Consider the following 12,515-nt stretch of genomic DNA (forward strand, 5'->3'; position numbering starts at 1 on the left):
CGTGTCGAACTGGTCCGGAAGAAGTAGACGAGTCAGATGGAGAGGACAAAGGCTGATGGTGGTGTCGTGATCTGCTTTCAGTCTCGGGGTGAATCCACGTAATCTTGTCGATCCTTATTTGGAGCCCACGAGTGTAGAAAGGTGAAAGCAAAACCCAGATGAGACTTGGAGGTGGCAGTCGCCAAAAAAAGATCAGCGAGGCTGAGAAAGGCGGCTTGGCTCCGTGGAACGAGCGCGGGTTCCTGGCCGAAACTCGTGCTTTTTCTGGGTCGCACCCAAGCTTGGTGCCCGTCTGCTGGGCCTATCAATTCCATGGTTGGCGGCTAGGAAAGAGAACCATCTCACCATACAATATCGACTTCATGCGACCGATTGACACGTGTAGATTGTACTAGAGAAAGAGAGAGGGAAATACGCCTACGTAGTACTTGAGATCGAGAAGTGCGGAATATGCATCTACTCATCTAGTGTCGGGCTTTCCGCTCGCTGCGAGCCAAAGGAATCACGTTCTTTCATGGTTTCATAGTCATATTTGTACATCGTGGAATATGTTACATGCTTCTGCACAGCCGCGCTCTAGGGTTTGGAATGGCCTTTGCAATCGCACAGCGCCAGCCAACGATCCGAACAAGTCTTCTCCGTGGTTTGATTGTTCTTGGAGCGCGTTTCACGCCTCGGCTGGCGTGCGGGTTCCTCAGCAGTCGTACTCGTTCCACCGTGTGGCTCACCGCCAACGACCGTCTCCACCGCGTCGGCCCCCTCGGCCTCCTGGGCCACCACCGCGGCCTCGGCGCAGAGCCCCCGGTCCGTACTCTGGGCCGACGTCCACAAATTGATCCTGCTCTTCAAAGGTGATCCGGCGCATTTCATCGCCACCCCGGGGCGGAAATTGACCTTTGCGGATCAGCTCGTCGAATTGGTCTAGGCGTTTGTCGGCCACCTCACGAGGCACTCGGAGGTAGTAGAGCTTGGGCTTCGTGGTGGTCGATTGGAAGAGCTCATCCAGGGGCTTGAAGCCTTGTCCTGTCTGTGCGGGCGCGGGCGCTTCTACGCGAGAAGGACGACGCTCAGGCTGAGCAAAACTTGCGCGCGGGCCGGATGGGGGAGGCCGGTCAAAGCCGAGTTCATGTGCTCGTGATGCGTTCATGCGCGCATTTGACCCGGCCTCGACTAAAGAGGCGACGATGCCCTCGTTCTTAGTTTCATAGCGGACCTCCCATCGAGGAGGAGACCCAGGGCGACCTTGCGCCAACATCTCCGTCTGAATCCAGGTTTGGATCTGCTCATCGGGAATGAAATCAGCCCAGAGGTTTTTCCGGTTGCGTTCGTTCGGCCACACCGCACCGTGAAGTGCAGCCCGCGCCCGCGACGCAGCTGCAATGTTTATGAACTGTACAAAGCAGTGGGTTTTGATGGGGTCAAGCCAAAACACCTGGATGACATCAGGATCGGCGTCTTGCTGAGCTGTAGATGCCAGACTGACGAGGTAGTTCCGGAGATCATTTGGTTTCAAAGGGCGCATGAGTCCATCGATGTAGAGGGAACAAGTGGCGGGGTGGATAGCGGGTCTGACAGTGGCGTCTTTCATGTCAACATCTTCGGTTGGAGACGCGACACGCGGGGGTGGAGGATGGGCTGTGTCGGTAGCAAATAGCCCCCGGAATCGTGCATCTTGCTTAGGTGGAACAGGAGCTTCTTTGATAGAAACTGCCACTTGGGAAGACTCGGTTTCCGTAAGTTCTGCGGGATTCACTTCATTGGGGAGGTCATCTTTGAGAGTCACCCGCGGGGTGTCTTCTTGCGCTCGAGCCTTCTTCTGCGCGATTGCTTCCGGAGTGGGAAGTGGGCTTTGGCTGCGACGCTTTCGCTTCCGCTTGTCCTCCAAAAGCTCTTCGACGGGTAGGGGTGTAGATAAGCCAGTATTCTCGCCGGAGGTAAGGATAGCTGAAGGAGCATGTTCAGTGGTGGCAGTTGGTTCATCTGGCACTTGCTCAGTTTCAGCGGCAGGTGTATGTTCGGCGAGAGTTTTTGACGGGGTATCTTCAGTACTGGTAGCTGTTTCTTGCAAGGCTTGCTCGTTTTCAGCCGTGGTGGGTTCTTGAGCATGAACTGCCGATAGGTTGGTTGTCGTATCGTCGGCTTGTTCGTTTGGCCCTTGCTCAGTTTCATCTGCAATGGCACGTTCGGAGAGTGTATTCGAGGGGTTAGGTTCAGTAGTCGCAGCTGGTTCTTTGGACACTTGATCGGTTTCAGCTGCGGTGACTCGTTCAGTGAGTGTGGAAGCAGGTTTATTGGGCTCTGATTGTGGTGTTTCGTGAAGTACCGGCTGCTCAACTGGCATAGTAGCTGAAGTACCTGGATTTTCGTCATTGTGTGACTTCAATCCTGGACTCTGCGGCTGATCCTGCTCCAAGACTGCCGGGGTTTCAGGCGAGTTGGAGGATTGCGCTGGGACCGTGATTGATGAAGGTTCCTCAGGCTCCTTTGCTGGTGACCTCGGCAATTCATGATTTTCATTGTTTTGTGCGATATTATCCTCCTGGGATGTCTCAGTTGGAAGCGATTCAGCAGGAGCGGCAGCTGTGTCCTGCAGTTGTGCTTTCGCGTCCTCCTCTGAAAGCTTGTCAATGAATTGCTGTTTGAGGCGGAGGCCAGTTTGAGGTATCCCTCTTTTCTTCAGCTCTGCCTTGAGGTCAGCAACTTTCCATGAAGAGTATTCAGCCATTGTGTCGGAGCATTGGAGGCTCTTGATGCTGGCCGAAGAATAGGTGAAAGTGGAAAGTTTGAGGGAAATGAAATCTGGGGTGCTCAAATGCGCGCGCGAGTGATGTAGGAGTCTAGCCGGATTTGGCCTAGTGGGGCATGCTTGAATTAGTCCGGACCCAACATACCCTGCAGAAAATACATGGGATTTCTTCAGATCCCCTAGACAAACACAACCTGGGACCTACACTATTCGAAAAAAAAAAGCTGAAAAAAAAACAGTGACCAGGCTCGCCCCTCAACTTAAAACGAATTGTCCCTGAGATTGGACGCTAAAAATGCTATTTTAAATACTCTGCTACGTAATTGCCGCAAAGGACCACCTGATAACGTTCAGCGAAGCAGGATGTAGAGCCAGCCTGAATAATATTGATCCAGACAGCCTGGAAGACTGATTGTTAGAACACTCAGTTGAGAAAAATGAGGTGCTAGCCTGAATAATCTTAATCTAGCCCGAACCGATAGCACGTCTTATGGGAAAACCTCTCGACTTGAAGCCAGCGACTTTGCAACAAATTAAACCACTTACAAGAGCTGCAAAGATCATTTTGTACATGTACCAATCTCTGGCGATGGACGTTCGTGACTTTCAATAGATTGAGATCTTGGTAGTTACTTTTGTGTGAATAAATGTTTCCTACAAGTCACAGTGAAGGGTGACCTTTCAGCCTCGAAAAAGGGCTGTTGTACGTATAGCTCATTCATGGATCGGCTAAGCTCAGTAGGCAGAGGCACATGTGGGCGAAAAGTACAAGCCAGGGAATGGACGGAGGTTGGGTATAGCACCAAGCTCACCTACTGGGCGGGATGGAGCTCGACCCCATCCTTTATTTCATGTTCCTATACCCAAGTCATAGGTGTAGGATAAGTCGATGCCACGAATTACCAGGACATATTTGAAGATTTATCGGTACGATCATCCTAAGAGATGTATTACGAACGGGAAAAAAGGAAAGATGTTCACAATGGAAGCAGAGCCCCCCTCGAAGATGGCTTTTTGTCATTCACGACTATTTCTATGGGTCGCCATATGACCTTAATCCTTTTCATCGCGCTGAGGCAAGGAGCCCATTTTGGGTATGAGAAGAGGCAGCCAGATCGACATCATAAGTCATGACCTTTTTTGTTCAAAATGTGACATAAAAGAATGTTACATTTAAGCCTCACGGCTGAGGATGTCGGAGTCACCGGCATCGAGGACAGCCATGGTGGAGCATCGGAAGAGCTTACCGCAAGCGGTACCGAGCTCAATCTAAATGAGGTGAAAAGCGTTAGTTCTACAATTCGGCTCTCCGGGATTCCTCGCAAAAGGAATCCCATCGCTGAGCAACTTCACTCTCCGAAGCGGACTGTGGCCGCTTCTTCTCAGAGTAGTGGAGCTGGCTAGCAGCTGCAACGGCTCGTCTGAGCGTTGACTTGGTGAAGGGGAAAACGTACGTTGTTGCCGTTGAAGTGGTGGACAGGGACCTTGGCGAGCATGGCGTAGTACTCAAGCTCGGACTTGCGCAGAGGAGGGCAGTTGCCGGCAATGAGAACCAGCTTGGCCTTGCCAGAGCGGAGGGTCTTCATGGTGGACTTGGAACCCATGGTGACTGAAGAAAGAGTCAGTGATCCATTCTGCGCCGAAGTAGCACAATTCTCGCGATCTGGGAAATAACTCACCCTTGCCGGACTTCATGACGAGGGCCAGGCGGGAGGCGAGGGTGTCACCGGACTTCTTGGTCTTGGCCATTGTGAATGATTTGGGGGGGTTGAGGATTAAGGTGAGGGATTGTCGTTGGCGTTGAAGTTCGAGAAGGGAAAGTTCGAGGGATTTTCGACAAAATTGATTGTGGGTTCCAAGAAACCGAAGGTCACGTGTCTCACCGCCCCGGAGCGTCTGTCGTGATCGGAGTGATTCGTCATTCTGCCAAGGCCGCTCTGATTGGGGGAGGGCGGGGTACCTGACTCATTGTTGGCGGAATGGGAGCATTCATCATTTTTGTTCGCCCTCGATTGATTCTTCTTTCTCTTTTACATTCACCATTTCTCGTTCGCAATCATTGTTGTGGCATTGACTTGTTCAAAATGGTTGCCGAAATCAGCAGTTCAGCTGCTACGAAGTTCCGTCAGTATCCCCACTCTCGCGAACTCCGCAATCTGGTCTTGGATGGCTACTAAATCCCGTAGAGAGAGTCGATGCCCAGCCGGAGAACCCCTATGCGGCACTGATTGAGGATCAATCCATTGCCATTGTCCCGTCATTTACACTCGAATCTGGTGTCACTCTGTACAATGTACCTGTCGCTTATACTACGCGCGGTGTTCTTTCGCCCAACGGCGACAATGTCTTGGTGATCTGCCATGCACTTAGCGGCAGCGCCGATGTCGCTGACTGGTGGGGACCGCTCCTCGGAGGACCCGGCCAGGCTTTTGACGTGACCCGATTTTTTGTCGTCTGCTTGAACAGCCTGGGCAGTCCTTATGGCAGTGCGAGTGCCGTCACTTACAAAGATGGAAGGCCCGAGAGCGGCTATTATGGGCCTGAGTTCCCTCTCACCACTGTTCGAGATGACGTGAATATTCACAAGCTTGTTCTGGACGACCTCGGTGTCAAGCAGATTGCTGCAGTGGTTGGTGGCTCGATGGGTGGTATGCTCACACTGGAGTATTCCTTCTTTGGCAAAGACTATGTCCGCGCTATTGTTCCTATCGCGACATCTGCTCGTCATTCTGCATGGTGCATCAGCTGGGGTGAAGCGCAACGGCAAAGCATCTACAGTGATCCCAAGTATGACGATGGATACTACCCGTTCAACGACCCACCAGCAACTGGTCTCGGAGCTGCTCGTATGTCTGCGCTGCTCACGTATCGCAGTCGAAACTCGTTCGAGTCACGATTTGGACGCAACGTTCCTGACCCCACAAGACGTCTCAACATCAATGGCACTGAAAGATTACCCAGCCCACCCAACGAGCATTGGGCTATCCATAACGACGGTCACCGCGGTGGAACGACCTCTCGCTCGGAGAGCCGACAACAATCCCCTGTTCCCCAAAGCGACGTCCAGTACATGGACCCGCAATTCTCGGGCACAAAGACATTCTCAGCACCCACGCCAACCAAAGCTGACGGACGCCCACGGCCACCCACCTACTTCTCGGCACAATCATACCTCCGTTACCAGGGAGACAAGTTTGTGAAGCGCTTTGACGCCAACTGTTACATCGCGATGACCCGAAAGCTCGACACTCACGACGTGTCCCGGCATCGCGCAAGCCCCGATGCTGAGAATCCTGTGCGGGAAGCTCTTTCAAAAGTCGAGCAACCGGCACTCGTCCTCGGTATCGAATCCGATGGCTTATTCACATTTGCTGAACAGCAAGAGATTGCTGCCGGCATTCCGGACTCGCGCTTGGAGCGCATCGACAGTCCCGAAGGACATGACGCCTTTTTGCTTCAGTTCGAGCAAGTCAACCGCCACATTGTGGCCTTCTTCCATGAAGTCCTCCCTGACATTATGAGTCAGTCCAATGTTGATGGAGCCGCTGCGGTTGCCAGTGTCACCAAATTGACTAAGAGTAGTACGTTTGGTGAGGCTGAGGTGGAGGATATCACTGCGTGGTAAGGTTTGAAATCACCAATCCACACGACAGGCGCAGTCACTTGCAGCCACCTCCCATGCTCTTGCTCCACGAGGAAGAAATTCCCTCGTAATGAAAGCCGCTCCGTTGCCACATGAAGCGGCCTTCTCCGAGAGAGTCGTTCTGGATGTGGGTAGGCGGCATGGGCCACTCCAGGGGAAGTAGAGGTTGCCGATCTTTTATCCGTTTCGCTAGTCAGGGAGATGAGCATCCAACTGCCTCTCTCGAATCTCACCTGGCTTGGTGCAACATCCTCTTGCACTCAAGCCCTGTCGAGAAGACTGCCAAAGAAGCATCCAACTGCTCTCCATCTGACCCACCCTCTGAGTCGCTGTCCCATGCGCAAAGCTGCCTGGGGGCGGATGGGTCTATCATGAACAAATTCATGACTTTGTACTTTTTCCTTTCCATGCGGACCCTTTGAGAGGATTCTTTTTTTCTAGAAGTAGACTTCAAGTCTTCGATACCAATGAGAAATCTTTTTCACATGGCCAGGTCTTGTGTCTTTTCCTCCTCTTTCAATGTATATGTATGTGGAATCTACGTAGGCAAATGCCCTCATCGATTGTGATCCTGGTAAAGCATCGGTTGCCATAAAAACTTGGCAGTCATTTGGGCCGCTGTGGCCTATCATTTCCAAGTTGGTGGTTTTCAAGGCGTAATGAAGCTGGAGGGGGGATCAGAGAGAGGGAGGGAGGGAGGTTGTGTTTGGTGAGGAAATGGATACCATTAATTCTATAGTATCTGATGTGGGAGTTGAACCCATGACCTTGATTTCATCACACAAAACTCGTGATACTTGTCTCGTGGTCACTCTCATGTCCCATCCCAAACTCGCGATGCTCGGGTACATCACCTACTCTCACAACACTCCGTGTGTATCACTACTCTAGTGAACCTGCAAAAGAATAAAAAGATGTTCAGTGAATTACCCATGCTCTCAGAACTATAATTATATAAAGATCATTTCAAGAAAAATACGAAAAATGATCCGCAGCCATTGAAGTCAATGGCTTACTGCCCACCCGCCCAGCGCACCTGGTCACTGCCCGCAGGCAGCCCTGACCTCAAGCTACCACTTTGATTTTGGAATTCAAGTTTTGGGGGTGGCTTTTCAGTCAGAGGTGGCTCAATGATTTGTAGTGTAGGACCACTGAGCCACTGGCCAGGCGCGTTGTCAGATGGAACTGGACCTAGATGATAAACGAGCAAACACGCAACCTTGCACGTGTTTCCAGGTGCTGGAGAACTTTTTTTCTTGATTCCTTCCATTGATAGACACACAACGCGCTTGAATCTAGATCTATCGTCAGTTCCAATATTGACACAGCGACCCAGCCCGTCAACAGTGAGGCTTATGAAATGTGGATCACAGAATGCATTTCCTGAAACGCCAATTGATTGCTACCACCACAGTTTAGGCTTTCCATATTGCGGCTCTGCATATTGGTGGCGTCTTTCAAAAAGCATGGGTACATGGTGAGATCTTTATGGTCAGGCTGTCAACTTCAATCTTTCCCGGCGTGAGTAGCGAGCACCTACTGGGAAGTATTGCGGCGGCACTGGACTGACAAGGCTGTTTTGACGATGAAGACCCTGGGAAGAAGCACGGGTTGATCTCCAATCTCTGAGCTATATTCCAAGCTCTCCGCAGTGTGTTCGAAACACTGCTCGAGGATAATACTTATTTTTCATACCGGCATATGGCATCCATTTTGGTTAGTGTTCGTCACATCCCCCCCTGGCCCTCTACTATTTGATCCAGTCTTTCCACCGAAGGAATTTTTTGAACTCGCGACAAACTGCCCATCTTCATATCGCGACCTATAGAGTGTATTTACCTTTCGCCGTTCCAGGGAGCATCGTGTGCTTGGACCTCTTGGCAGAGACAATAGCGTACGTCCCTCTCGTGGGCCTTGGCCGAGGAAAAGGCGTGGACAGGCTGATCCTCGCAGACTCTCGTGCGCAAGGTTCTTGTGCATCATTGTCCGGACAACAGATAGGGTGGGATTTTGGCTAAATGTGGTGCAGGTGCAGGTCCATTTATGAAGAAATCAGCCGGGTGCGATTTTCTTTTCTTTTTTTTCGATTTCTTAATCATGTCTTATCGCGTGTGTATTGGATCAGATCTTCGGCAGTGCAGGCAGGATTGATTCGATTGAACGTCCTTCCAACTAGCACCAGACTGGGAGAGACGATTCGGGTCGACGCCCACACCTGCACGGACAGCATCCGCCAGAGCATCTAATATGTATAGGAAGCTGTCATTCCATCTTGCGGCTCAAGAGGGAACAGACTGAATCCGGCATCCGATAGACTCCAGCCACTGTACCAATTGAGATTTCATGAATGGAGGAGACATCGATGGATCCCGAGGAAGTGGACCGCAATCCGCGACTCCTCTTCCTCCACAGTCGCATCATTTTTCTTTTTGGATTTTGAGAGTGTCGCATGTCTCACCGTGAACGTTCCACCTCTCTCGTTCTAGACTCGTCGAGACGATCTTTTCACCACTAGGTCTGGGTCCTTTGAACGAGATCTGAGAAGGGACTACTACGCTGATTTGCATCAAACGTCGACATCTCATTGCTTTCGATTAGACCGATCGCTCGACACCTCGTGGGTGGTCAGACTGACCCTTTCATCGATCTTCGGTGAGTTTAGCAGACGCTCCGTGGGATCTGATCTGACCTTGGCCATTCGACTGTTCCGCGAGTCTCAAGATCCGGTCGCGACTTTTCAACGGCCCCACGATGTCACGCTAGTGCCTGACCACCCGTTGGGTCCTGGTGCCCAGTGGAGACACTAACATTCAATTGTGCCCTGCCGGTAGACCTTGCACTTGGCTACATGCGCCGCACTCGCAGGGTGAAAGTGGTCCTCTGGGAAGCCTCCACGGGAACTCCTGTTCGGCGCTGAAGGGAGTGAAGCTTGATTGAGAGACGGTCCGATCCGGCTTCAGCATCCTCACTCCTGACTTTTGACTGCAGAAAATCCTCAAATCCGAACTCAAAAGTGCAAACGGCGCTAAGCAAAGCCAAGGACCCAAAAGACGGAGAGTCCCCCCAAATGGACCCGTGAGCATCAGCTCCTCATCCAATAATGACTGAGAGCTCGCGGATTCCCAATCATACTCTTTCATCAGGATAAATCCTCATGGTAATACTGCCGAGCTGACCGATTGCAGGGCTCGTCCCTTTTTTTTTGTTTTTTTTTTCCTATTTCAGCAAGCGAGGCGGCTACTGCATCATTCGGTTGGTCCCTCAGACCGTGGCCGTTCAGCTGGGGGAGGACCAAGCACTCGCTCTCGTTCAGATCGTGGGAAAATACCCCAATTCCCTTAGGAAACTTGCTGCTGTTGTGTGGATTGACGAACGAGGGGACACTCCCCAGGCGAGTGCCGGACGGGGCTTTTTAGTGTTTGACTAGTCCAGTCGTAGTATGACTCTGGATTGCATGAGTCCAGGTCACTCCAAGGTACAGGGAACCAGCTCAGCGCCCCAGAGATGGAGGGCGTTGGATTTCATCGTCACCCAAGGTGGACTTTCCTCTTCTGGTTCCAGTCCGCTGCCAGTCTGCAACTATTCTGCGCATCCACTCGTGCGTACTCCGCCGATTGCTACTTTGGGACCTCCGATGCCCGTTTTCTACTTCGTCTGCTCTCTGGGATCATCATTTCTCATCCTCTTTTCCCCTCTTCTCTTCTCGTCACCTTGTCTTTCTCTGCTCTTTCTCCTCCCTCCCTCACCATAACCTACTACTCCTCTTCTTCGCACTATTCATGAGCGGGCGTACCTGAAACGCTCTACCCCCCAAGCTACTCGTGTGCGCATCAACACAATCAACATTAGAATCAATCACCACCATAACAGCAAAGTTCCACACCCAAATCACCATTCATCTCTCATCCTCTCTCACTTCATCGTTCACCTCACCTCTCTTCAATCCATCCGACAAACTTTGACTCCAACATCCTTGTCGCGATGGATTCGAAACCGTCTCCAAAGGCTGCTCGCATGCGTCAGGCGTGGACATTCAGCCTCGGTCGAGACCGCACATCGATTCAAACCCCTTCTGGTGTCACTTGCCGATCCCCCAGTTGCCCGCCATCCAACTCAACGTCCGCGTTGTCCTACGTCAACTCGCAAGCCGATTCCACCGGCGCAAACAATCCGACATGTCACAAGTCCGCCACCGGCTCGGTGCCGGACAGCTCTTGCTACTTTGATCTCCCCGACGAGCCAGGTGACTTCCGCCCGAAGTCGCCGTTGATCGATCGACAGCATATCGATGAGGACATCTTGGATGATGTCAAGTATGCTTGCCGAATGCTCGCCGAGAGTCTCGATCGCGGCTTACCCATGTGGGCCGCAGGGAATGTCCAATTCGAAGAGTATGGCCATTTCAACAAGCACAATTTTTTCGTCCAGGACGGCTCTGGCGAAGATGACGGTCTCTGTGAAGAGATGGTGTTCTACGAAGAAGACGATGGTCCCAAAGACCATGGCCCCTACGAAGGGAACCGGGCACGTCAAGAGACGGGTGCCCATACTGATAGCCCTGGTGGCAGTGGTGATCATTTCCAGCAGAGGACGAGCGTGTCGCCCACGGTCAATCGAGAATATCGGCACCAAGCGAGCATCTCCTGGACCAAAATGCACGACTCGGGCGTTGCTTTTCAGCCCAATGCCGCTTCCGCAGCCCCCGCGCGCTTCTATGGCCAGGCACTGGCCACGTCTCACTACGCAGACCGGAATACCGAGGCAGAAGAGTACCGGCGAGGTCGTTCACGCGGTCGAGATGGGAATGACCAAATGATTAGCTCTGGACCGGCTGTCTCTGGTTCCCGGTCACGGTCATGTTCGCGGACGCGGTCCCGATCGATCAGCCCCAACATGTTTCCATACAGCCCCCCACGCATCGACACCCTCTGGCCACATCGGAATGAAGCTGCCGAGTCCCGTGACGATCCTCACCCTGAAAATTGGGCGGAGAAACAGGTCGAGGCTGGTGCTCTCGATGCCGAGGGACTACCATGGCTTCACCCGAAAGGTCTTCTCCCTCACCAGCCATCTCTGGGGCCTGAAAAGACTCCCAGCAGAGCACTCAACGCCAGCACGACCGGCATGGCTGCGTGTGCGCCCCATCGGTTCTACAGTATGCAGTCGCCCACTCTCAAAGAGATAGCCAGTGATGATACCGGCCCTCGCTGGAGCATTTCGAGTAGTCGAACACCGAGTGTGAGCGATGAGACCTCGGTAGAGAGCGCGGTGATCAGAGATGAGAAGGAAGGCATTCGTCATATTCAGCCGTTCTACCAAGTCGCACCACCGGCAAAGACTGTCGACGGGACAACAGCTTCCCTGAAAGTGCGACATACGAAGCGGCGAAAGGCATCTTCCTTTTGGAAAAAGCTGACAGGCCTGGGCCGTAAGAAAGAGAATGGAACTCTGGAAAGCCCGCGCGCCGCGGTTACGGTTTAAAACACCGTCGACAACAGAGGATCAATATGTTCCTCTTTCTGCCTTTTACTTGATTCATCTTGCTGGATGGATCATTCTGCTTGCACGACTTGCCGATATACGGTCTCTCTTCTTTTGCTTTGAACTCCCCCGAATTGACCTGACGAGCGCGTTTGCTTGATTTGTTTCCACCGATGATATCCCCACCCCGTTGAGCCTGTCAGGCTCCGTTTGTTTTTTGGTTTTGGTTTTGGATTTTGTTTTTTTGAGGGGCTCCTCAACTTGATGACACGATTGCACGCTTTTCACACAGATACCCCCATGTCCTACGCTTTTTTTTGTGGAAAACTCGCATTAGATACCCCCCCCCCCCCCTCATCCCTTTTGCACGCATATCGAGACGAGTTCTTCTGGCGTTTACCACTATCACTGCAAGACGAGAATCGACGTGATGTTTCGCAGGGAGAATAATATCCCGAAATCCCAATTCTGCTTTTGCTTCTTCGGAGAATTTCCAATTCTTCCGTGAGCGCTGACGAATGAAAGCTCAACTCTAAAATATGACTACACAATGAATACCATTTCAGAAATACTAAACTCTATCCATCAATCAAAATAGGAGAACAAAGACGACGGAAAAAGAAGAAACCACCCGCTCGTAAAATC

General features: G+C 51.9%; 4 protein-coding genes across 4 annotated transcripts; 2 read left to right on the top strand and 2 right to left on the bottom strand.

Annotated features, from left to right (window-relative positions):
• Positions 1 to 724: 724 nt before the first annotated feature.
• POX_a00265 (uncharacterized protein) lies at positions 725 to 2,725 on the bottom strand (the record flags this gene model as incomplete). The annotated part of the gene is made up of 1 exon (XM_050109210.1): positions 725 to 2,725. The coding sequence occupies one exon, from the start codon at positions 2,723 to 2,725 to the stop codon at positions 725 to 727; it is 2,001 nt and encodes a 666-aa protein (XP_049972978.1).
• Positions 2,726 to 3,919: 1,194 nt separating this feature from the next.
• POX_a00266 (60S ribosomal protein) lies at positions 3,920 to 4,495 on the bottom strand (the record flags this gene model as incomplete). The annotated part of the gene is made up of 3 exons (XM_050109211.1): positions 3,920 to 4,015; positions 4,201 to 4,355; positions 4,426 to 4,495. 3 exons carry the CDS (start codon positions 4,493 to 4,495, stop codon positions 3,920 to 3,922), a joined length of 321 nt encoding a protein of 106 aa, XP_049972979.1.
• Positions 4,496 to 4,830: 335 nt separating this feature from the next.
• On the top strand, positions 4,831 to 6,371 carry POX_a00267 (Homoserine O-acetyltransferase; the record flags this gene model as incomplete). The annotated part of the gene is made up of 2 exons (XM_050109212.1): positions 4,831 to 4,870; positions 4,933 to 6,371. The coding sequence occupies 2 exons, from the start codon at positions 4,831 to 4,833 to the stop codon at positions 6,369 to 6,371; spliced, it is 1,479 nt and encodes a 492-aa protein (XP_049972980.1).
• Positions 6,372 to 10,370: 3,999 nt separating this feature from the next.
• POX_a00268 (uncharacterized protein) lies at positions 10,371 to 11,870 on the top strand (the record flags this gene model as incomplete). Its single annotated transcript, XM_050109213.1, has 1 exon — positions 10,371 to 11,870. The coding sequence occupies one exon, from the start codon at positions 10,371 to 10,373 to the stop codon at positions 11,868 to 11,870; it is 1,500 nt and encodes a 499-aa protein (XP_049972981.1).
• Between the last annotated feature and the right edge of the window lie 645 nt (positions 11,871 to 12,515).

Source organism: Penicillium oxalicum, chromosome I, assembly GCF_001723175.1.
Source record: "Penicillium oxalicum strain HP7-1 chromosome I, whole genome shotgun sequence".
NCBI classification, from domain to species: Eukaryota; Fungi; Ascomycota; class Eurotiomycetes; order Eurotiales; family Aspergillaceae; genus Penicillium; species Penicillium oxalicum.